Source organism: Staurois parvus, unplaced genomic scaffold, assembly GCF_062004578.1.
Source record: "Staurois parvus isolate SC_StPar_1 unplaced genomic scaffold, SC_StPar_1.0 ptg000388l, whole genome shotgun sequence".
In the NCBI taxonomy this organism is placed as follows: domain Eukaryota; kingdom Metazoa; phylum Chordata; class Amphibia; order Anura; family Ranidae; genus Staurois; species Staurois parvus.
In genome coordinates, this window is record NW_028318184.1 from 3,937,918 (window position 1) to 3,964,511 (window position 26,594).

Below are 26,594 nucleotides of genomic sequence, written 5' to 3' on the forward strand. Positions count from 1 at the left end.
AAAGAAAGCATTGAAAACGCATATGAACGCATGTGTATACGTTGCAAGTGCAGAAGAACGCAAGTAAATGCAACTTAGTAGAAAAAATAAATCGAAACAAATGAAAAGATATTCCAAAAAACGCACATGAAGCATGCAGGTGTTACGTAGTAGAAAAAAATACACTGAAACAAATGAAAAAAAAAAATGCATATGGACATACGCAAACGCACTGTAAGTGCACATGAAGCATGCAGGTGTAATATAGTAGAAAAAATACATTGAAACAAATGTAAAAAATACTCAAAAAAATGCACCGCAAACGCATGTAATCGCAACTCTGTAAAACTACATTGAAACACATGAAAAATAAATTGAACAAATGCAAAGATATTCCAAAAACCGCACAGCAAACGCACTGCAAGTGCACATGAAGCATGTAGGTGTAACTTAGTAGAAAAAAATAAAATTGAAACAAATAAAAGAAATACTCCAAAAAATGCACCGCAAACGCATGTAATCCCAACTTTGTTAAAATCCATTGAAACACATGAAAAATAATTAGTAGAAAAAAGAAATTGAAACAAATGAAAAAAAATGCTCAAAAAAAATGCAACGCAAACGCATATGAACACATGCAAACGCACTGCAAGTGCATGTAATTACAACTCTGTAAAAATACATTGAAACAAATGAAAAAATATTCCAAAAACTGCACAGTAGAAGCGCATGAATGCACGCAAACGCACTGCAAGTGCACATGAAGCATGCGGGTGTAAGTTAGTAAAAAAATAAATTGAAACAAATGAAAAAATATGGAAAACGCATGCGTATACGTTGCAAGTGCAGATGAACGCAAGTAAACGCAACTTAGTAGAAAAAATAAATTGAAACAAATGAAAAGATGTTCCAAAAACCGCACAGCAAATGCACATGAACGCACGCAAACGCACAGCAAGTGCACATGAAGCATGCAGGTGTAACTTAGTAGAAAAAAATAAATTGAAACAAATGAAAGAAATACTCCAAAAAATGCACCGCAAACGCATGTAATCGCAACTTTGTTAAAATCCATTGAAACACATGAAAAATGATTAGTAGAAAAAAGAAATTGAAACAAATGAAAAAAAATACTCAAAAAATGCAACGCAAATGCATATGAACGCATGCAAACGCACATGAAGCATGTAGGTGTAACTTGAAACAAATGAAAAAATCCTAAAAACAAAAAAATGCACCGCAAATGCATTTCTCTGCACTGTCCCTCTGGCGGTGTAGGGCCCCGCTTTCCTCTATGTAGGGCCCCGCTTTTCTCTGCGCTGTCCCTCTGGCAGTGTAGGGCCCCGCTTTCCTCTATGTAGGGCCCCGCTTTTCTCTGCGCTGTCCCTCTGGCGGTGTAGGGCCCCGCTTTCCTCTATGTAGGGCCCCGCTTTCCTCTGTATAGGGCCCCGCTTTCCTCTATGTAGGGTCCGCTTTCCTCTATGTAGGGCCCCGCTTTCCTCTAGGGCCCCGCTTTCCTCTGTGTAGCGCCCCGCTTTCCTCTCTGTAGGGCCCGCATTTCCTCTGCGCTGTCCCTCTGGTGGTGTAGGGCCCGCTTTCCTCTATGTAGGGCCCCGCTTTCCTCTATGTAGGGCCCCGCTTTCCTCTGTATAGGGCCCCACTTTCCTCTATGTAGGGCCCCGCTTTCCTCTATGTAGGGTCCCGCTTTCCTCTATGTAGGGTCCCGCTTTCCTCTATGTAGGGCCCCGCTTTCCTCTGTATAGGGCCCCGCTTTCCTCTATATAGGGCCCCACTTTCCTCTATGTAGGGTCCCGCTTTCCTCTATGTAGGGTCCCGCTTTCCTCTATGTAGGGTCCCGCTTTCCTCTATGTAGGGTCCCGCTTTCCTCTATGTAGGGTCCCGCTTTCCTCTATGTAGGGCCCCGCTTTCCTCTAGGGCCCCGCTTTCCTCTGTATAGGGCCCGCTTTCCTCTCTGTAGGGCCCGCTTTCCTCTGCGCTGTCCCTCTGGTGGTGTAGGGCCCCGCTTTCCTCTGTGTAGGGCCCCGCTTTCCTCTGTATAGGGCCCGCTTTTCTCTGCACTGTCCCTTTAAGTGGTGAACAAAGCAGCTGTTGTGCGGTGTGCAAGGAAAGGGTTAACATGGGGAGATGTGTGACCCCGCCCATAGGCTATGAAAACATTGGGGAGGGGGCGGGGCCGTGTGGGTGTGTTGTGAAGCCCCCCTCGTGTAGAGTTCTGTCCTGTCAGCCTCCATGGGCACTCTCCTTCCCCTGTGCTGGGCCGGGGGGCGCCGTTGCTGAGCTCTGTGTCCCGGAGGGGAAGTTTCTCCAAGTTTGGCCCATGGCCAGTATGAACTGCAAGGTGGCCGCCTGTCTGTTCAAGAGGACGCTGTGCCTGTCTCCTGCTCAGAAGGCCGGAGGGCAGAGGTCTGTGCTGACGGTCAGCAGGCTGCAGGAGAGGGGGCTCCGGGAGGGGCGCACCGTACACAAATGCTTTGCCCCCCACAACTCCTCCGTCTGCAGGTTTCATGCCGTCTCTTTACCCCGACAGGACTCCATGAGCCCGAGCCTGCACACCTGCTACAAGTACCTGAACGAGACCAGCCGCAGCTTCGCCGCAGTCATCCAGGCCCTGGACGGGGAGCTCCGGTGAGTGCCACACTTAACCCCTCGCTAGCATGGCCAGCAATCCAGACCGACAACTCCCACTCGTCTGGCCGAGTCGCAGACCTTTGTGTAGCCACCATTTCCGGAGACCTTCAGGATTTAAAGGTGAACTCTGGGGAAGTTTCCCATACCACCCTTGTAGTGGGGGCTCCTCTGCACTGGAAGGGGTTAAATCCTTGTGTTTGTTTTTGGGGGCATTTAAAGGGACATTTCCTGAAAGTAAAACTTTGGATAGAACAAGGGCTCCTTCAGATGGGGGCAGTAAAAACTGAGCTGTGGCTTTACCTCCCCCCGCCCCTCCCAGCTGCCTATCTGAATTGTAATAATACAGGGCTGTTAGGGGCGGACTGACAACTCATGGGGCCCCCAGGCAATAGGGGATCATGGGGCCCCAATGTCCTCGCCCAGACTAAAGCACACCCAAAAAAGCCTATGAAAGGTACCAGGGGCATCTCATGGGGCCACTTACTGACTCCGGGCCCTTGAGCTGTTAGGAGTGGATTGGCAACTCATGGGGCCCCTGGGCAATAGGGGATCATGGGGCCCTGTGTCCTCGCCCAGATTCAAAGCACACCCCAAAAAGCCTATGAAAGGTACCAGGGGCATCTCATGGGGGCCCCCTACTGACTCCGGGCCCTCGGGCAGTGCTGTACACATGCCACAGCATTGTTATCTTGGGGTGCAGAGTTTGGCATGTGGCGTTGCCTGTCAATCACGTCCAATGAGGCCACACCACAACACTGGGTTCACTTGGTGCGTTGTGCTGCAATTTAAACTGGCTGTTCAGCCCTTTTAAATAATAAAGTTGAAAAAAAAAAAGCAGTTGTGCCTCTTGATTGTCAGCCACTGCTTTACTGCTCTCTGAAAAGCAATCCACTGCGGATCACTTTTCAGAGGGCGGTAAACTACTAATATGAAAATAAGCCAGAGCGAGGATTATATTCTCTGCCAGATTTTTGCCATCTATGTCATATTGGGGAGATTTCGCTTCACTTCTTGTCACATAGCAAAAACAGGAAGTGAGGGGGAATCCCTGGTTGTTACCAGAGCTCGTGTCCCCATTGGTGTATTATCCCTTCACTTCCTGTCCTGTAACCAAAACAGGAAGTGGACACAAACATGCAAAGTAAGGGAATCCCTGGTTGTCACCAGAATTAGTGCCTCCATTGAAAGATTTCCCCTCTATTCCTGTTCTGTGGCCCATTGGGGAGATTTCCCTTTTTTCCACTTCTTGTCCCATAGCCAAAACAGGAAGTGAAAAACATCCCTCCAAAATGAGGAAAACCATGGTTGTCACCAGAACTAGTGTCCCCATTGGAAATATTTTGCTTTACTTCCTGTCCCATAGCCACAACAGGAAGTAAGAGAAAATATATCCAAAATCTGGGAATCCCGACTTGTCACTATAACTAGTGTCCCCCATGGGGAGATCTCCCTTCAATTCCTTTCCCATAGACAAAACAGGAAGTAAAAAAAAACAAACTCCAAGTGTCGGAATCCCTGGTTGTCACCAGAATGAGTGTCCCCATTGGGGGGGATTTCTCTTTACTTCCTGTCCTATAGCCAAAACAGGAAGTAGAAAAAAACATGCAAAGTAAGGGAATCTTTGGTTGTCACCAGAACTAGTGTCCTCATTGGAAATATTTTGCTTTACTTCCTGTCCCAAAGCCACAACAGGAAGTTAGAGTACATGTCTCCAAAATCTGGGAATCCCTAGTTGTCACTAGAACTAATGTCCCCATTAGGGAGGTTTCCCTTCCCTTCTCATACCATAGCCAAAGCAGGAAGTGATAGGAAATCCCTGGTTGTCTCCAGAGCTAGTGTCCTCGTTAAGGTGATTTCTCTTCACTTCCTGTCCCATAGCCAAAACAGGAACTTAAAAACAAACAAACTCCAAAGTGTGGGAATCCCTGGTTGTTACCAGAACTAGTGTCCCCATTGGAAGATTTCCCCTCTCTTCCTGTTTTGGTGACAACCTAATATTTGGGATTCTCTTTTACTCTCTGTGATGAGAATGAACAGGACATGAGGGGGAATCTCCCTATCGGGGCCACAGACAGAATCTCCCTATCAGGGCCTTTTAATGCCATTTAATTCTACTTTAAGGTGCCCAGCGATTATTTAACCCTTGCAGTGCAGGCGAGCCCCCTCTGTGAAGGGAGGTGAGCAGGGAGCGGAGACGGTCCACCTATGTGAGGTCATGTGACGGGTGGGTCATGTGATCGATGATTGTGTTCGGACACGGTGTTATACAGGGATCGGCAGGACGTCAGATGTCCCGTGTGTAGAGGGCCAACCTGCCTCTGCCTGTCTATGGTGTGTGTTCAGGAAAGATATTCATGCCGGTTCTGAAGGGGGGAGGATTGGAACCCCTGCTGGGTTTTACCTGCTAGGAGAGATTTCCCCTCACTTCCTGTCCTGGTGACAACAGTTATACCAGAGGGAAAATCTGCAGAAGGGAAACACAGCAGGAAAATGCTGACTAGGCTTCCCCTAAGATGGAATATTTTTTGGTTTTCTCTGTTTTTAGGCTGACTGTACACTATACAATCTGATTGTCCAATCGCCTTTTTAGCTTACCATACACTCTACAACCTGTACAATTTCCTATACACTCACCATACACTATGAAATGTGATTGTACAATTTCCTATACACTCACCATACAATCTGATTGTACAATTTCCTATACACTCACCATACACTATACAATCTGATTGTACAATTTCCTATACACTCACCATACACTATGTAATCTGATTGTACAATTTCCTATACACTCACCATACACTATGAAATGTGATTGTACAATTTCCTATACACTCACCATACACTATACAATCTGATTGTACAATTTCCTATACACTCACCATACACTATACAATCTGATTGTACAATTTCCTATACACTCACCATACACTATGTAATCTGATTGTACAATTTCCTATACACTCACCATACAATCTGATTGTACAATTTCCTATACACTCACCATACACTATGTAATCTGATTGTACAATTTCCTATACACTCACCATACACTATACAATGTGATTGTACAATCTACTATATGCTCACCATACACTATGCAATCTGATTGTACAATCTCCTTTAGATCTGCCATCAACTTTTGTAAACCAAGAGCTTGCCTGATGAGATGCCTATGGACTGGATAGGGGAGGTTGGCGAGCTTCTCCTATTACTTAGTTTTGGTAGACTTAAAGTTGATTGTACAGAGATTGCATTGTGTGTGGTGTCCCCTTCCATTGATTATACACTATAGGATCTGATTGTACAACCTCCTTTGCACTCGCCATACACTATACAATCTGTACAATCTCCTGTACGCTCGCCATACACTATATGTTCTGATTGTACAATCTCCTTTAGATCTACCATCAACTTTGTAAACCAAGAGGCTGCCTGATGAGATGCCTATGGACTGGATAGGTTGGCGAGGTTCTCCTATTACATAGTTTTGGTGGATCTAAAGTTGATTGTACAGAGATTGCATTGTGTGTGCTGACCCTTATGTTGATCATACACTATAGGATCTGATTGTACAATCTCCTTTAAATCAAATCTCACTTCTGTTGTGCCTGATTTGAAACTTTGATTGCATTTTTTTTTCCATGTGTCCTTGTAAATCAGATTGTATAGTGTATGGCCAGCTTTACCTTCTCTTCCTGTCTTGGAAAACCATTGTCACCACGACAGTAATCTGCAGAATGTTGCCATGGATGGTAGTACAACCCAAATAATAAGGGGTCCTCGCCTTCCTAATAGTATCTGTAAGAAAAACCAAAGAATTCTCCTAAACTATACAGGAGACATCTCGGGACGGCTCTTCTCTGTGAAAATGCTACTTGCCTGGCTGTCATGGCGATCACCGTCTTCAGTACGGAGTCCTGGAAGTAAGAAGCACACGGGAATTGGAACGTTGCTCTGTTTGCAATGCTGCTTCCAGGTCCGGGATTCAGAAACACAACAGCCAGGCAATGCGCAGTGTACCAAGGAGGCCAGATATGGATGGAGACACCTGGCTCCCGCACTCTGCACATTTAACCCCTTCCTGTGTGGTTTATTCTTTGTTTTTTTACATTATTATTATTATTATTATTATTCCTGGCTCCTTCACTCTTCACAAGGAGATTTAATCCCTTCCTGTGTTGGTTTTTTTTTTTTTTTTTTTTATTTACATTAATATTATTATTATTATTATTCCTGGCTCCTGCAGTCTTCAGAAGGAGATTTAACCCCTTACTGTGTTGTTTTTTATTTACATTATTATTCCTGGCTCCTTCACTCTTCAGCAGGAGATTTAACCCCTTCAGGTGTTTGTTTGTTTTTTTTTTTTTGTTTTGTTTTTTTTGTTTTTTATTTACATTATTATTCCTGGCTCCTTCACTCTTCAGCAGGAGATTTAACCCCTTCCTGTGTTTGTTTTTTTTTTTTTTTGTTTTGTTTTTTTTGTTTTTTATTTACATTATTATTCCTGGCTCCTTCACTCTTCAGGAGATTTAACCCCTTTCTGTTTTTTTTTTTACATTATTATTATACCTGGCTCCTTCACTCTTCAGCAGGAGATTTAACCTCTTCCTGTTTTGTTTATTTTTTTTTTTTTTTACATATGTAGGTATTATGATTCAGCATAAATATTTGTCGTCTAATAGGGCTTGTTTACACTGGTGTTGCCCTCTGAAGAGCGAACTGTGGCGTATTGCTTTTCAGAGTTCATTTGATAGGTGGTGAGGTATCTTCCTCACTGCTTGTTTTAACCCCCCACCCATAAGCCCACTCCATCATTCAACTACCAGGTGTATCGCACACAGTGGTGGGCCACTTGCAGCGCAGACCCGTTCACTTGAATAGGTCGCATACAGCAGGCAGAACTGCCTAGTGAACGTGACAGCGGCTTGCCAGAACAAATGTGTATTTTTACTGCCCCCCCCCACCAGCTGCAGGTATAAAGCCTGGTTCACACAAGTGCGTTTTTTTTTTTTTTTTTTTTTTTTTTTTTTTTTTTAGTGCTCTTTGCAGACGTGCATTGCCCTCCATTTAACACTAGCTTCACACCTATGCGTTTTCAACTGTGTTTTGCAGAAACGCACAGCAGTCCATTTAACATGATTTCCTGTGGGACAGGTTCACATCTCCGCATTTTCACCCAGTGCGTTTTTTGGAAAGGGTCAGGGACTTTTTTAAATCAAAACGTTACATTTTTGGTTCTATAGACTTCAATGGAGATGCTCCAGAAAAGCATGTAGTGCATATTTGATGCGTTTTGCATTTTATTCTGCCTAGCAACAAGTTGAAAAGAAAAAAAAACACAAAACACACTGTAGAAGCAGATCAAACACATACTGCATAGGTGTGAACCTAGCCTTACATGGTTTCCTATGGGACATTATTATTATTATACAGGATTGTCCAAAGTATCACTAGTGTGAACGGAGCCTTACAGTTAACAATTGAGGCCAATTAGGCTCCATTCACACTTGTGCGGCTTGTCATGCGATTGTGGACACATAGTCCTCATGCATACAGGACTTTAAAAAAAAAAACTCTCCTAGAAGCCTTCTTGGCAGCAGCGTTTTTGCAGAAAAAAACGCCTGACACTTGTAAAAGTATCTAGCGCTTTTACAAGCGTTTAGGCGCGTTTACTAGCGTCAAGCACTTGAGAGTTCATTTCATTGGCCAGAATGATCATTTATTCCGGCCATTGAAATTAATTGACACTCAAGCGGTAAATGTGCCTAGAGTTTTTTTGCATTTAGATGCATTTAGCTGCGTCAAGCGTTTTTTCTGCTGGACGCGCTGGTTGTGGGTTTTTTTCCTGCTGGTAAACGCTACTGCTCCTAAAAGCTTCTAAGAGTCGATATGTGCATGGACACATAGGATAACATGGAGGGCCTTTTTCGAAGCCGTAAAAAAAAAAATGGCTGACATCTCTAAAAGAGGCCATAAAGTCGCATGACAAGTCGTAGCCCATGTATGTGTGAAAGCCATTGAAATCTATGCGACTTAAAAAAGGTTCCTGTACTACTTTGAGGTACCATCCCACTGTTCTGCAGGGGTTATGGCCGATCGAATACAAAAGCTCGTCCAATCACAGTCACTGTCTTCTATTAGTCCCTCCCCTTTCCAGCAAACATACAAGTTGTTGCAGCGGTCTGTAATGTGTTTTGTTTTTTTTTTTTTTTTTTTAATTTTCTTGAAGACCAGTCAGATCATGTCTGCACATTGATAGAGATCAGACTGATAACAGGGGAGGGAAGGCAATCTTATACAAGGCTCGTTCAGCAGGCACGTGTTGTGGTGCGTATAATGCACGTTCTGGTGCGCATTGTGCATTATTACAATTCACCACAGTGTTTACTGTTTTTTTTTATTTTTTTTTTTTTACTGTTTTATACATTTATATTGCTTGAGGTAAAATTGTATGTTACTGTAAATAAAAAAAAGTATCACGTCAGTACTCAATTGTTTCTGTATACATTTATATTATAATAAATATATATATATTTTTTTGTACATTTATATTTTATAGAATTTTTCTTTAGTTTGTACATTTATATATTTTTTTATGATTTTTTACATAAATATTTTATAGAAAAAATTTTTTAGTTCGTACATTTATATTTTTTATTTATTTATAAAAATAAAATGTATGAACTAAAAATTTTATATTAAAAAAAAAAGTAAAAAGTGTGTGTATGTATGTATGTATGTATGTATGTGTGTGTGTGTGTGTGTGTGTGTGTGTGTGTGTGTGTGTATATATATGTATAATGAAATAAAAAAAAAAAAGATCTTTTTTCTTTTTTTTTATTTCAATAAAGTATATTTTTCTTCGGCTGTGCCCAATATTGTTCTCAGTTTATAATAATAAGTAACGTTGGGCCCCGTGCTCACTGGACATTTTTGCTGTGGGTGTAGTGCAGAGCGTAGTCATCCAGCTCCACTGCTGGCAGCCTGTCAATCTTTATGACAGGGGTGCTCAACCTGTGGCCCTTGGAGCCCTGTGATGTGGCCCTCAACTTCAAACTGGGGAAGCTTACTTCTTTTCTATCCTGCGGGTTAGGTGCAGTTTCTGAAATGCACCCTAACTCCTGGATACAGCACACCTGCAAGATACAATAGAAGCCTATGGCAAAGAGCAGCTAGGTGCACTGTGCTGCATCCGCGGTGCTGGTAAATCGCAGCTCATCAGTGTAAAAGCAACCTTATAGGAGGCTCAGGAAAGTAAGGGCTCATTTACATTTGCAGTTTGGGGGGATGGTAAAACCCCATAGTTAAGATGTGTTTTTACCACCAGCACTGCCCCCGCATCCATTAGTATAGTGTCAGGGGTCACAATGGCAAACCCCCCCATGCTCCAGGGGGACCATGCGGCCTCCCTTTCACATTCTGTTTTAAACTAGGACAAGAGGGGCAGCATATACAGGAACTGATCTTCATTTGTTTCCTTCAATCGCTGAGAGTTGGCTTCTCCCCCTCTCACTGGCATTCAGTAGCACCAGGAGGAAAATTGTTCATTATGCTATTCAAAAAAAAATTAGAAATTCTGAACCATTTTATTACTGCTCGTGACCTATTCCCAAATCACTTAAGTGGCCCTCATTCTTCACAAGGTTGAGCACCTCTGACCATCAGACAGCTGCTGTGGCTGGGTGGTGCACCTAGTGGTAGGTATGTTCAGGGCATCATGGGCCCAGGGAGGAATGCCCACAATGCAGGGAGTCAGCATTCCAGGCATTCATCTCTGGGGGCATACTGCCCGAAACAGAAGTAGCACTAGGTGCACTGTCCGGCCCTATTCAGCTGAAGCAGCTGTCAGACCCTGTTAGTTTGACAGGCTGCCAGTGATGGGCTGGACAGTCACCTGTACCCCCCACCTACAGCTCAGCACCTGAACCCCGAGAACCAGGACTAAACACTCAATATGCATGGGGCTTTTAGCATCAGAAACATTTTCCTTGGTAGGCATTAGTTATGTTCCTGAAAATCATTAACTTCATAACCATGAACTGTTTACAGCTGTCTAGGGATTAGTAACTGCGTTCAGCCAGTCTTGTGATCCAGACACCCCTGCCAGACAGTACAGTTAGGCCATTTAGGCTGTTGACTTTACAGTTCCCTACTGAAGATAAATAAGTTAGTATACCCAGAAGTGATATTCATTGCTTGGCAGGTGCTGAAGGGTTAAACGTTTGTGCGTGTGCTGCTCAAAACAGTTAAAGGAACGCTATGAAAACACATCAGATATCAATGGAGAAAATCTCCTGCTGGATCTCTATACTGATATGGACTGTGTAATGTGTTAGGAATGTAAGGCTGTCCCATCATTTGATGGAAATGAAAATTATCAACCTACAGAGGACTGAATTCAAAGATACCCCAAAAATCAAAGTGAAAAAATGATGCAGCAGGTTAGACCACTTTTCTGAAATTTCATTGCAGCAACTCAAAATGGTACTCAGTAGTTTGTATGACCCCCACGTGCTTGTATGCATACCTGACAACGTCGGGACATGCTCCTAATGAGACGACGGATGGTGTCCTGGGGTATTTCCTCCCAGATCTGGACCAGGGCATCACTGAGCTCCTGGACAGTCTGAGGTGCAACCTGGTGGTGTCAGATGGACCGAAACATGATATCCCAGAGGTGTTCTATTGGATTTAGATCAGGTGAACATGGGGGCTATTCAATGGTATCAATTCCTTCATCCTCCAGGAACTGCCTGCATACTCTCACCACATGAGGCGGGGCATTGTTGTACACCAGGAGGAACCCAGGACCCACTGACCCAGTGTAGGGTCTGACAATGGGTCCAAGGATTTCATCCCCATACCTAAAGGCAGTCGGGGTACCATTGTCTAGGCTGTAGAGGTCTGTGCGTCCCTCCATGGATATGCCTCCCCAGACCATCAATGACCCACCACCCAATTCTGGTGTTCAATGGCAAATGCCAATCGAGCTCTATGGTGCCAGGCAGTGAGCACAGGACTCACTAGAGGACATTGGGCCCTCAGGTCACCCTCATGAAGTCTGTTTCTGATTGTTTGGTCAGAGACATTCACACCAGTGGCCTGCTTGAGGTCATTTTGTAGGGCTCTGGCAGTGCTCATCCTGTTCCTCCTTGCACAAAGGAACATATACCAGTTCTGCTGATGGGTTAAAGACCTTCTACGCCCCTGTCCAGCTCTCCTAGAGTAACTGCCTGTCTCCTGGAATCTCCTCCATGCTCTTGAGACTGTGCTGGGAGACACAGAAAACCTGCTGGCAATGGCACATATTGATCTGCCATCCTGGAGGAGTTGGACTGCCTGTGCAACCTCTGTAGGGTCCAGGTATCGCCTCATGCTACCAGTAGTGACACTGACCCTAGCCAAATGCAAAACTAGTGAAAAACGGTCAAAAGATGAGTACGGAAAAATGTCAGTGACCTCCACCTGTAAAACCATTTTGGGGGTCGTCTCATTGTTGCCCATGTAGTGCACTTGTTAATCAGTTTCAGCTGCTTTGGTGTTAATGAAATTAACAACCCCCTCTGCTACTTCACTGATCAGATCAATATCCCAGGAGTTTCATTGACTTCATGCTAGACTCTGATTAAAAGTTTTCCTTTCATTTTTTTGGTGTGTGTGTATGTATGTGTATATGTATATACAGTCATGGCCGAAATTGTTGGCACCCTTGATATTTTTCCTGAAAATCAAGTATTTCACACAAAAAAGGTATTGCATTAACACATGTTTTGCTATACACATGTTTATTCCCTTTGTATGTATTGGAACAAATATAAAACAGAGGCAGAAAAGCAAATATGACATAATGTCACACAAAACCCCAAAAATGGGCTGGACAAAAGTATTGGCACCCTTAACTTAATATTTGGTTGCACACCCTTTGGAAAACATAACTGAAATCAGTCGCTTCCTATAACCATCAATAAGCTTCTGACACCTCTCACCCGGAATTTTGGACCACTCTTCCTTTGCAAACAGCTCCAGGTCTCTCTTATTGGAAGGACACCTTTTCCCAACAGCAATTTTAAGGTCTCTCCACAGGTGTTCAATGGGATTTAGATCTGGGCTCATTGCTGGCCACTTCAGAACTCTCCAGCGCTTCTTTGCCATCCATTTCTGAGTGCTTTTTGACGTATGTTTGGGGTCATTGTCCTGCTGGAAGACCCAGGATCTTGGACGCAAACCCAGCTTTCTGACACTGGGCCCTACAGTGCGACCCAAAATCCTTTGGTAATCCTCAGATTTCATGATGCCTTGCACACAGTCAAGGCACCCAGTGCCAGAGGCAGCAAAACAACCCCAAAACATCATTGAACCTCCACCATATTTTACCGTAGGTACTGTGTTTTGTTCTTTGTAGGCCTCATTCCGTTTTCGGTAAACAGTAGAATGATGTGCTTTACCGAAAAGCTATATCTTGGTCTCATCTGTCCACAAGACGTTTTCCCAGAAGGCTTTTGGCTTACTCAAGTACATTTTGGCAAACTGTAGTCTTGCTTTTTTATGTCTCTGTGTCAGCAGTGGGGTCCTCCTGGGTCTCCTGCCATAGCGTTTCATTTCATTTAAATGTCGACGGATAGTTCGCGCTGACACTGATGCTCCCTGAGCCTGCAGGACAGCTTGAATGTCTTTGGAACATGTTTGGGGCTGCTTATCCACCATCCGGACTATTCTGCGTTGCAATCTTTCATCAATTTTCCTCATCCGTCCACGACCAGGGAGATTAGCTACAGTGCCATGGGTTGCAAACTTCTTGATAATGTTGCGCACTGTGGACAAAGGCAAATCTAGTTCTCTGGAGATGGACTTGTAACCTTGAGATTGTTGATATTTTGCCACAATTTTGGTTCTCAGGTCCTCAGACAGTTCTCGTCTCCTCTTTCTGTTGTCCATGCTTAGTGTGGCACAGACAGACACACAATGCAAAGGTTAAGTGAACGTCTCTCCTTTTTATCTGCTTTCAGGTGTGATTTCTATATTGCCCACACCTGTTACTTGCCCCAGGTGAGTTTACAGGAGCATCACATGCTTGTAACATTCTTATTTATCCGCAGTTGTGAAAGGGTGCCAATACTTTTGTCCAGCCCATTTTTGGAGGTTTGTGTGACATTATGTCGAATTTGCTTTCTTTCCTCCCTTTTTTTGTTTTGTCCCAATACACACAAAGGGAATAAACATGTGTATAGCAAAACATGTGTTAATGCAATACGTTTCGTGAGAAATACATGATTTCCTGGAGAAATATCAAGGGTGCCAACAATTTCGGCCATGACTGTATATATATATATATATATATATATATATATATATATATATATATATATATATATATATATATATATATATATATATATATGTATATATATATATATATGTATATATATACGTGTGTGTGTGTGTGTATGTATGTGTATATGTATATATACGTGTATATATATATATACGTATGTGTGTGTGTGTATATATATATATATATATATATATATATATATATAGAGCACACACACTAGTAAGAGAAGTTTCTAGGTCTGCCTTGGATCCTATTTTGCAGGAGTGAGGATGTATCTAATGAGTCACCAATGACTATTTTCTGTTTTTCACCAACCCTTGTGCACAGTTGTGCAATGATCAGTTGGAGTTGGTGTGTTGTACAGTGACGTGGGGGAGGGGAGGGGGGTGATATTTTGGTGTGTTGTTTTACACCATATCTTGCCTGTGTGGTGCTTATGATGTGTTGTGTGCAGCCGCTCCCATAGCATGCCCTATGTTTACACTCTGCATTCCCTGCATGCCGTCTGTGACATTGTGTCCTAGGTTTGGAATAACTGTGATCCTTTGGTCATTGGGTGTAATCACCTGATCCCTGTGTTTAGATGGGGTGTACACTGTCAGTGATGTTGTTTCCTGGGATTTGAATAAATGTGATCCTCCAGCCATTGTATAGGATTACCTGATTCATGTATTATTGTCCTAGATGGAGTGCACACTGACAGTGACATTGTGTCCTGGGACTGGAATAAATGTGATCCTCCAGCCATTGGGTGTGATGAAGTGATCCTTGTATAAATGTCCTTAGATGGGACATACACTGCCAGTGACATTGTGTCCTGGGATCAGAGTAATTGTGATTTTCTGGTCATTGGGCATGGTCACATGATCTTTATATAAATGTCCTTAGATGGGGTGTACACTGTCAGTGTCATTGTGTCCTTGGAACGGAGAAATTGTGATCCTCCCGTTATTGGATGGGATCACCTGATCCTTGTATTATTGCCCTTAGATGGGATGTTCACTGACAGTGACATTGTGTTCTGGGATTTGAATAAATGTGATCCTCCAGTCATTGGGTGTGATCACCTGATCCCTATATTAATTATTATACAGTATTTATAAAGCGCCAATAGTTCGCTCAGCGCTGTACATTACAAAGGGGGACAGAACATGTGACAGAACAATACCAATACAATGCAAAACATGAGGGGATCGAGGGCCCTGCTCTTTGGAGCTTACAATCTAGGAGGGAGGGGATGGTGGTACAGGAAGAGATAGCTGTGGGGGATGGAGTGGTAGGAAGAGTGGAGGAGGTCGGCAAGTTAGCAGGGGGTGGGGTAGGCTTCCCTGAAGAGATGGGTTTTCAGGGTGCGCCTAAAGGAGAGGAGAGTAGGTGATAATCTGATGGGTTGGGGCAGGGAGTTCCAGAGGATGGGTGACACCCTGGAGAAGTCCTGGAGGCGGGCATGGGAGGAGGAGACCAGGGAACTAGAGAGAAGGAGGTCTTGTGAGGAGCGGAGTGTGCGTGCTGGGCGGTACTTGGATATTAGGTCAGTGATGTAGTTCGGGGCAGTATGGTGGACAGCTTTGTACGTCAGCGTTAGGATTTTGAATTTGATCCGTTGCGCAATTGGAAGCCAGTGGAGGGATTGGCAGAGGGGGGTGGCGGAAACGGAGCAGTTGGAAAGGTGAATGAGTCTGGCAGCCGTATTCAGGATGGACTGAAGCGGGGATAGCCAGCGGCGACAGTGAGGAGGGAGTTGCAGTAGTCGAGTCGTGATATGATGAGGGAGTGGATGAGCTGTTTAGTGGTTTCTGGGGTTAGGAACGTGCGGATTTTGGCGATGTTGCAGAGGTGGAGTCTGCACGAGTTTGTTCAAGATTGGACTTTGGCTGGAAGTATAGGTTGGAGTCCAAAATGACACCAAGTACTCTGGCCTGCGGGGCGGGTTTGATGGTGGCGTTGTTGGACATGATGGAGAAGTCAATGGGGGGTGGTGTCCGGGCTGGAGGGAAGACAAGAAACTCGGTTTTGGAGAGGTTCAGTTTAAGGAAGTGGAGCGACATCCAGTCTGATATGTCGCTCAACAGGTGTGTGATTCGGGCGGAGACCGAGGGGGTGAGGTGGGGGGTTGAGAGATAGATTTGTGTGTCGTCGGCATAGAGGTGGTAGTTGAAGCCGTGAGAGTGTATGAGTTGACCAAGGGAGGAGGTGTAGATGGAGAAGAGAAGGGGCCCGAGGACAGAGCCTTGAGGGACCCCAACAGAGGGGGAGTGAGAGGGAGGTGGTAGCATTATAGGTAACGCTGAAAGAGCGTTGTGACAGGTAGGATGAGAGCCAGGAGAGAGCAGAATCTCTGAGGCCGAGGGAGTGTAGTTTTTTGAGTAGGAGGGGGTGGTCGACTGTGTCGAAGGCCGCAGAGAGGTCAAGGAGTAGGAGCACTGAATAGTGGCCATTAGCTTTGGCGGTTAGCAGGTCATTGGAGAGTTTGAGTAAGGCAGTTTCGGTGGAGTGTAGGGGACGGAAGCCGGACTGTAGGGGATCGAGGAGGTTGTTGTCGTTGAGGTGAGAGCATAGGCGGGTGTAGACTAGGCGCTCGAGGAGTTTAGATATTAATGTCCTTAGATGAGGTGCACACCGTCAGTTACATTCTGTCCTGAGATTGGAATAATTGTGTTCCGATCACCTGATCCCTGTATTATTGTCCTTAGATGGGATGTTCACCAACAGTGACATTGTGTCCTGGGATTGGAATAAATGTTATCCTCCAGCCTTTGTGTTTGATCAAGTGATCCTTGTATACATTTCCTTAGATGGGGTATACACTGTCAGTGACATTCTGTCCTGAGATTGGAATAATTGTGATCCGATCACCTGATCCCTGTATTATTGTCCTTAGAAGGGATGTTCACTGACGGTGACATTGTGACCTGGGCTCAGAGTAATTGTGATCCTACAGCCATTGGGTACAAGGCATTCTGTGAATGGTGCCCGTGCTGAGCAGTCACCCCCCCCCCCTTCTCTGTGATTACTATGCAGCAGGGCAGCCACTGGGCATGGAACCTGGGGAGAGTGGCAATCACTTGGGTAGTGGTGACTACTACAGGGATCCCACAGGCATGGAACATGCATTCTTAGTTCATTGTGGATCAATGTATCTATTACAAAAAAAAAAGTCATATCTGAAATCCATTAATTTTTAGTTAGGCGGTCCAGGAACAGTAAAAACGCAGATGCCTGCTTTTACTGCCCCTTTGCCGCTTTTGTGAACTTGGCATAAATCATACTTTCAGCAGTAATGGATGAATATTGCTTCCAGTGTGTTCCCATGATTTTGGAAACCCTGAACAAACTGCTTTTTATTTCCTTTCCTTCTCCACCAAGATGTCATCTCGTCACTGCCATGTTATTTTTGGCTTTCCTCCAGCAATCTAGGAAAATATTGTTAACGCCAAATAAAGCTTAATGTACTTAATGCAGCAGAAAGATGATGTGTTGGGATGGGGTACATTGCACGTACGCTGTGTGACCGTCTACACGTAACCTCTCCACACTGTGCCCGCTCACCACATTCTGTCCTCTACTGGAGGAATGGCTGCTACTTGCATCCAAACCAGACGAATAAAGAGATCCCAAATCTCAACACAGACAGCTAGTTACATGACCATCACTTGCTGGCACCCTGGAGTCTCTGACCATCTCTTGTAATACTGTATGTCTGGAGTCTCTGACCATCTCTTGTAGGTTGTCCCTAGTCTTTGACCATCTCTTGTAGGTTGTCTCTAGTCTTTGGCCATCTCTTGTAGGTTGTCTCTAGTCTTTGGCCATCTCTTGTAGGTTGTCTCTAGTCTTTGGCCATCTCTTATAGGTTGTCTCTAGTCTTTGACCATCTCTTGTAGGTTGTCTCTAGTCTTTGACCATCTCTTGTAGGTTGTCTCTAGTCTTTGACCATCTCTTGTAGGTTGTCTCTAGTCTTTGGCCATCTCTTGTAGGTTGTCTCTAGTCTTTGGCCATCTCTTGTAGGTTGTCTCTAGTCTTTGGCCATCTCTTGTAGGTTGTCTCTAGTCTTTGGCCATCTCTTGTAGCCTGTCTTTAGTCTTTGGCCATCTCTTGTAGGTTGTCTCTAGTCTTTGGCCATCTCTTGTAGCCTGTCTTTAGTCTGTGGCCGTCTCTTGTAGCCTGTCTGGAGTCTCTGACCGTCTCCTGTAATACTGTATGTCTGGAGTCTCTGACCATCTTTTGTAGGTTGTCTCTGACCGTTCTCTTGTAGCCTGTCTGGAGTCTTTGACTGTTCTCTTGTAGCCTGTCTCTAGTCTTCACCACATTGTATATTTTACAAACATGTGCAGGCCAAAAAAAACTTTTATATATGAATAAATACATTTTAACACACTGAAGAAATGACTTCATATCAGAAGCTTCCCATCACATCAGAGCCCCTCTCCCTTTACATCAGAGTCCCCCATTCACATAATTGCACGTTGTATATATTTGTACAGTGTATATATGGCCATTTTTCGTTTTGTTAGAATAGTGAAGTGATTACACTCCTGTATGTTTATTTTTTGCCATCTGTGTTTCCCCTGGGAAGATTTCCCTTTACCTCTTGCTCTAGTGCAGTGGTTCTCAACCTTTCTAGCGCCGCGACCCCTTAATACAGTTCCTCATGTTGTGGTGACCCCCAACCATAAAATTATTTTCGTTGCTACTTCATAACTGTAATTTTGCAGTAGGAGGAATAGTGCCCCATCATTGGTGTCATTGGGAGGAATAGTGCCCCATCATTGGTATCAGTGGGAAGAATAGTGCCCCGTCATTGGTGTCAGTGGGAGGAATAGTGCCCCCTTCATTGGTGTCAGTGGGAGGAATAGTGCCCCGTCATTGGTGTCAGTGGGAGGAATAGTGCCCCGTCATTGGTGTCAGTGGGAGGAATAGTGCCCCGTCATTGGTGTCAGTGGGAGGAATAGTGCCCCGTCATTGGTGTCAGTGGGAGGAATAGTGCCCCGTCATTGGTGTCAGTGGGAGGAATAGTGCCCCGTCATCGGTGTCAGTGGGAGGAATAGTGCCTCATCATCGGTATCAGTGGGAGGAATAGTGTCCCATCATCGGTATCAGTGGGAGGAATAGTGCCCCATCATAGGTGTCAGTGGGAGGAATAGTGCCCCATCATCGGTGTCAGTGAGAGGAATAGTGCCTCGTCATTGGTATCAGTGGGAAGAATAGTGCCCCGTCATCGGTGTCAGTGGGAGGAATAGTGCCCCGTCATCGGTGTCAGTGGGAGGAATAGTGCCCCATCATTGGTGTCAGTGGGAGGAATAGTGCCCCGTCATTGGTGTCAGTGGGAGGAATAGTGCCCCGTCATTGGTGTCAGTGGGAGGAATAGTGCCCCGTCATTGGTGTCAGTGGGAGGAATAGTGCCCCGTCATTGGTGTCAGTGGGAGGAATAGTGCCCCGTCATTGGTGTCAGTGGGAGGAATAGTGCCCCGTCATTGGTGTCAGTGGGAGGAATAGTGCCCCGTCATTGGTGTCAGTGGGAGGAATAGTGCCCCGTCATTGGTGTCAGTGGGAGGAATAGTGCCCCGTCATTGGTGTCAGTGGGAGGAATAGTGCCCCGTCATCGGTGTCAGTGGGAGGAATAGTGCCCCGTCATCGGTGTCAGTGGGAGGAATAGTGCCCCGTCATCGGTGTCAGTGGGAGGAATAGTGCCCCGTCATCGGTGTCAGTGGGAGGAATAGTGCCCCGTCATCGGTGTCAGTGGGAGGAATAGTGCCTCATCATTGGTATCAGTGGGAGGAATAGTGTCCCATCATCGGTATCAATGGGAGGAATAGTGCCCCATCATAGGTGTCAGTGGGAGGAATAGTGCCCCATCATCGGTGTCAGTGAGAGGAATAGTGCCTCGTCATCGGTATCAGTGGGAGGAATAGTGCCCCGTCATCGGTGTCAGTGGGAGGAATAGTGCCCCGTCATCGGTGTCAGTGGGAGGAATAGTGCCCCGTCATCGGTATCAGTGGGAGGAATAGTGCCCCGTCATCGGTATCAGTGGGAGCAATAGTGCCCCATCATCGGTGTCAGTGGGAGGAATAGTGCCTCATCATCGGTATCAGTGGGAGGAATAGTGCCCCATCATCGGTGTCAGTGGGAGGAATAGTGCCTCATCATCGGTATCAGTGGGAGGAATAGTGCCCCATCATTGCTGTCAGTGGGAGGAATAGTGCCCCATCATTGGTGTCAGTGGGAGGAGGAATAGTGCCCCATCATTGGTGTCAGTGGGGGGAGGAATAGTGCCCCATCATTGGTGTCAGTGGGGGGAGGAATAGTGCCCCATCATTGGTGTCAGTGGGGGGAGGAATAGTGCCCCATCATTGGTGTCAGTGGGGAGAGGAATAGTGCCCCATCATAGGTGTCAGTGGGGAGAGGAATAGTGCCCCATCATAGGTGTCAGTGGGGGGAATAGTGCCCCATCCTTGGTGTCAGTGGGGGGAGGAATAGTGCCCCATCCTTGGTGTCAGTGGGGGGAGGAATAGTGCCCCATCCTTGGTGTCAGTGGGGGGAGGAATAGTGCCCCATCCTTGGTGTCAGTGGGGGGAGGAATAGTGCCCCATCCTTGGTGTCAGTGGGGGGAGGAATAGTGCCCCATCCTTGGTGTCAGTGGGGGGAGGAATAGTGCCCCATCCTTGGTGTCAGTGGGGGGAGGAATAGTGCCCCATCCTTGGTGTCAGTGGGGGGAGGAATAGTGCCCCATCCTTGGTGTCAGTGGGGGGAGGAATAGTGCCCCATCCTTGGTGTCAGTGGGGGGAGGAATAGTGCCCCATCCTTGGTGTCAGTGGGGGGAGGAATAGTGCCCCATCCTTGGTGTCAGTGGGGGGAGGAATAGTGCCCCATCCTTGGTGTCAGTGGGGGGAGGAATAGTGCCCCATCCTTGGTGTCAGTGGGGGGAGGAATAGTGCCCCATCCTTGGTGTCAGTGGGGGGAGGAATAGTGCCCCATCCTTGGTGTCAGTGGGGGGAGGAATAGTGCCCCATCCTTGGTGTCAGTGGGGGGAGGAATAGTGCCCCATCCTTGGTGTCAGTGGGGGGAGGAATAGTGCCCCATCCTTGGTGTCAGTGGGGGAGGAATAGTGCCCCATCGTTGGTGTCAGTGGGGGAGGAATAGTGCCCCATCGTTGGTGTCATTTGGGGGAGGAATAGTGCCCCATCGTTGGTGTCAGTGGGAGGAATAGTGTCCCATCGTTGGTGTCAGTGGGAGGAATAGTGCCCCATCATTGGTATTAGTGACACCAATGATGGGGCACTATTCCCACTGACACCAATGATACTTACCTTGCAGACCCCTGCTCGAGCCTGGGCTCGCTCGCTCCCTCCCTCTCCCATGGTACCGACACTTACCTGTCAGATGTCTTCCTTCTCCGGCCGCTCTCCTCCTCTTCACTCGCTCGATCTTCGCGGTGCCGCTCGGCTCCTCCTCTCCAAGCTCCACCTCCTTGCCGGTGATTGGCCGCCTGTGTGCCTCTCCTGAGCTACAGTGCCGGCGGCCAATCACAGGCGAGGATTGATCTCGAGGTGTGTCCAGATGACAGGGGCGGCATGTCATCCCGCCCACACCTGGAGACGGCGGTGGCGGCGGCGAGGAGCGGTGTCTCGGTTCCTAAGACCATCGGAAATATGTGTTTTCCGATGGTCTTAGGCGACCCCTGTGGAAGCGTCGTTCGACCCCCAAAGGGGTCGCGACCCCCAGGTTGAGAACCGCTGCTCTAGTGACAGCTGTAAAATGTTGGACTTTTTTTCTTTTCCCTTTTTTTTTTTTTTTTTTTTTTTTTTTTTTTTTTTTAGGAGAGGCGGTTCTAATCCATACTTGCTCTTCAAATCCACCCATATGTTACCATTCACCAGTCACCAATATATGTTAATTAACACTCAACTAAAGTGCTTGTAAGCCCCCTCCTATACCCAGTGCAGTGACTGGCCTCAGGTGATACACAGAGGTGAAACAAATACTCATAACAGGTAATTGGAGAGAAGAGACAACCCCCCCTTCACACAGAAACAGACCTGAAGCTGTCAATCACAGGCTGTGTGTTGGAGCTCCCTCCCTGTCACCTTTTTACCTATTGGAGTCAGGAAAACTTGTCAGAAGTGACTCTGCAGATTGTACAGGAATGAGGCAGCAGAGAAACATGACACTTCTTGACAAGGATAGACAAATACACACTATAGAGGGATATGCTTTGTTCAGATTTCATGTCTGAGGTTAACAACCACTTTAGGCAACTGGCTGTATCTCCATCATCAAAACTTGAAACCCTCAATCAGAACTCAAGGATTGTTTTCCCATGTAGTGAGGCAACTGCTCATTTTGTCCAGGGAAGCCCGCAAAGGCTATACTCACCCAATCCTTCGATCCTCCTAAAGACAGCACTCCCCCACATCCAGCAGTGGTCTGTTCCTGTCAATCCTCCCATCCAGAACTGGTCTATGGGTGTGATGATGTCAGGAACAATCCATGTACAAGACTGCTAGTGTGCGGTGAGGACAGGTTTTGCACTCGGAGGATCAGCGGATAAGGTAAGTATATCTCTGCTATCCAAACCTCTAGACAAAAATGAGCAGTTAACCCATGCAGGGTTTTGGGGTTTTTTTTTCCCTGGAGTTATTTTTTTAAACTACAATTTTTAAAACTGGGTTGTATAAATCCAAATATTTTTCATCTATACATCCCAAGCAACCCCCTTTTATCACATGTATTATATTCCCAAATTACCAGGTAACCTGATTATAACATGATGTATGTTATATGTCTAAAATGATGGTAGATATTGTATCAGGGCCGGATCTAGGGGGGTGCTGGGATGGGCTGTGCCCCCCCCCCCAGATTTTACTTGCCACTGGCCCATGAGCTAGTCTCATGCAGACAGTTGATGTAAGGGGGCACTCTTATGGGGACAGTCCATGTAAGGGGGCACTCTAATTGGGGATACCTGATGTGAGAGGGAACTTTGATGGGGACACCTGATGTAAAGAGGCACTTTGATGGGGATCCTGATGTAAGAATGTAAGGGGCAGTCTGATGGGGACACCTGATGTAAGGGGTCTTCCTGATGGAAACCTAATGTAAGGGGGTTCTCTGTTGGGAACCTGATGTAAGGGGGCACTCTGATGGGGAGACTGATATAAGGGGGCTCTCTTATGGGAACCTGATGTAAGGGGGCACTCTGATGGGGAGACTGATTTAAGGGGCCTTTCTGATGGAAACCTAATGTAAGGGGGTTCTCTGTTGGGAACCTGATGTAAGGGGGCACTCTCATGGGGAGACTGATATAAGGGGGCTCTCTTTTGGGAACCTGATGTAGGAACCTGATGTAAGGGGGCACTCTGATGGGGAGACTGATGTAAGGGGGCTCCCTGATGGCAAAATAATGTAAGGGGGTTCTCTGTTGGGAGACTGATGTAAGGGGGCACTCTGATGGGGAGACTGATGTAAGGGGGCTCTCTTATGGGAACCTGATGTAAGGGGGCACTCTGATGGGGAGACTGATGTAAGGGGGCACTCTGATGGGGAGACTGATGTAAGGGGGCACTCTGATGAGGAGACTGATGTAAGGGGGCACTCTGATGGGGAGACTGATGTAAGGGGGCACTCTGATGGGGAGACTGATATAAGGGGGCTCTCTGATGGAAACCTGATGTAAGGGAGCACTCTGATGGTGACAACTGATGTAAGGAGGCATGTTGATGGAGATCCTGATGTAAGGGGCAGTCTGGGGACACCTGATGTAAGGGGGCTTTCTGATGGAACCCTGATGTATGTGGGCACCCTGATGGGGAAACCTGGTGTCAGAGGGAACTCTGATGAGTAGTCATGATGTAAAGGGTCTCCGTTAGGACATCTGATATAAGGGGGCACGGGTTTTGTTTAATCACCCTAACCTAAGGACAATGTAATATGTAATAGTGTTTCCCAGGTCATGACACTGTGTGACACTCAGTGACCTACACACAGTGTTGATATTATGCCTCCTGGCTTTTTTTTTTCCCTGCTCCCCCAGATCAGATTCAGCCCTGTATCGTATGGCACTCTTAACAAAAAAAAATTTAAAAATGCTTTCCACACATACAGTGGGGCAAAAAAGTATTTAGTCAGCCACCAATTGTGCAAGTTCTCCCACTTACAAAGATGAGAGAGGCCTGTAATTGGCATCATAGGTAGACCTCAACTATGAGAGACAAAATGAGAAAACAAATCCACACAATCACATTGGCTGATTTGGAAAGAATTTATTTACAAATTATGGTGGATAATAAGTATTTGGTCAATATCAAAAGTCCATCTCAATACTTTGTTATATATCCTTTGTTGGCAATGACAGAGGTCAAACGTTTCCTGTAAATCTTCACAAGGTTGGCACACACTGTTGCTGATATGTTGGCCCATCCTCCATGCAGATCTCCTCTAGAGCAGTGATGTTTTGGGGCTGTCGCTGGGCAACACGGACTTTCAACTCCCTCCAAAGGTTTTCTATGGGGTTGAGATCTGGAGACTGGCTAGGCCACTCCAGGACCTTGAAATGCTTCTTACGAAGCCACTCCTTCGTTGCCTGGGCGGTATGTTTGGGATCATTGTCATGTTGGAAGACCCAGCCATGGTTCATCTTCAATGCCCTTGCTGATGGAAGGAGGTTTGCACTCAAAATCTCACGATACATGGCCCCATTCATTCTGTCCTGGTCCCTTTGCGAAGAAACAGCCCTAAAGCATGATGTTGCCACCCCATGCTTCACAGTAGGTATGGTGTTCTTTGGATGCAACTCAGCATTCTCTCTCCTCCAAACACGACGAGTTGTGTTTCTACCAAACAGTTCTATTTTGGTTTCATCTGACCATATGACATTCTCCCAATCCTCTTCTGCGATCATCCAAATGCTCTCTAGCAAACTTCAGACGGGCCCGGACATGTACTGGCTTAAGCAGGGGGACACGTCTGGCACTGCAGGATCTGAGTCCCTGGTGGCGTAGTGTGTTACTGATGGTAGCCTTTGTTAAGTTGGTCCCAGCTCTCTGCAGGTCATTCACTAGGTCCCCCCGTGTGGTCCTGGGATTTTTGCTCACCGTTCTTGTGATCATTTTGATGCCACGGGGTAAGATCTTGCGTGGAGCCCCATTTCGAGGGAGATTATCAGTGGTCTTGTATATCTTCCATTTTCTAATTATTGCTCCCACAGTTGATTTGTTCACACCAAGCTGCTTGCCTATTACAGATTCAGTCTTCCCAGCCTGGTGCAGGTCTACAATTGTGTTTCTGGTGTCCTTCGACAGCTCTTTGGTCTTCACCATAGTGGAGTTTGGAGTGTGACTGTTTGAGGTTGTGGACAGGTTTCTTTTATACTGATAACAAGTTCAAACAGGTGCCATTGATACAGGTAATGAGTGCAGGACAGAGGAGCCTCTTAAAGAAGAAGGTACAGGTCTGTGAGAGCCAGAAATCTTGCTTGTTTGTAGGTGACCAAATACTTATTTTCCACCATAATTTGCAAATAAATTCTTTCCAAATCAGCCAATGTGATTGTCTGGATTTTTTTTCTCATTTTGTCTCTTATAGTTGAGGTCTACCTATGATGCCAATTACAGGCCTCTCTCATCTTTTTAGGTGGGAGAACTTGCACAATTGGTGGCTGACTAAATACTTTTTGCTCCACTGTATAGTGGATATTATTCCTGAATGTACAAGTAGAGCACAGGAAGAATGTGAGCCTGGGCACTCTCCTGCGGATTTTCTGCAGTGGAGAAGTTCTTGGCTGGTAACAAGCCAGTGTAGCTTTTTAAATCTACTTACTGACATTCATGATACTGTCTCCCTCCACTCCTCACCAGCACTGATTTCACAATCTTGTGACAGCCGTCCGTCCGGCTCTCTAAAATGTGGATGGACACGTCTGCCCGCGGTCACCTCCCATCCTAATGATGTGGCCAATGGTCCCGTAGTAACTACAGGTTTGAGAACGTCAGCAAAAGGGGCAGACCAGACTGGCCAGAGACTAGCATGTCATGGCGGCTGCAGGAGACCCAGTGCGCAACTGGTGGGGAGCAGGATCCCTTTACAGTATTCTACAGGGTGTTTAAAAACAGGCAGGACATCGTTTTGCACATTGTGGTGCTGCAATGCCATTTGTTCCAAACCCCAACTTCCCCTGCCAATGCACATGCATTTTGGTGCACTGCGTTGTGGTGCACTATCTTTCAGTAAAAAGGTACATGTACTTTTTTGGTGTGTTTTTAGTACTGTGGGGAACCAATTCACAAGAATGGGCATGTTTACATGCAAAGAAACCACAAAGAAGTGAATATAGCCTAGAGAGGAAAATATTTTTTTTTTTTTTTTTATGTTGACAGTTTAGATCATTTTTTTGGATGATAAAAAAATCTTTATTTTACAATTAAAAGTAAGTTTTATAAAGCTTGTCAAGCCTGCTAATTGCATTGCCTGCACCCTGTGCATAATTGATTATAGTATAACTAAAGGAGACGTTTTTGTTTTTCTTCAGTTTTGGATAGCATGGAGAGAAATTAGAACCCGTGTCAGGTTTTTATGGCTGTTTGTGTCCTGGTTAGGAAGATTCACCCTCTCTATTTGTTCTACCATTATCAGTGAG

The 26,594-nt window shown here is 45.8% G+C and overlaps 1 protein-coding gene across 4 annotated transcripts in view; it reads left to right on the forward strand.

Moving 5' to 3' along the window:
• LOC149455815 (squalene synthase-like) overlaps positions 1 to 26,594 on the forward strand; it is a 58,848-nt gene that overhangs the window by 14,466 nt on the left and 17,788 nt on the right. For 2 of the 4 annotated variants that reach the window (XM_089685917.1, XM_089685915.1), the window contains exon 2: positions 2,528 to 2,625. In XM_089685917.1, the coding sequence (XP_089542043.1) occupies positions 2,534 to 2,625 (92 nt within the window). In that variant the 5' untranslated portion in view covers positions 2,528 to 2,533. Of the gene's footprint in view, positions 1 to 2,178; positions 2,626 to 26,594 lie in introns of those variants that run through there. The other 2 variants (XM_089685916.1, XM_089685914.1) reach the window with 2 other exon arrangements.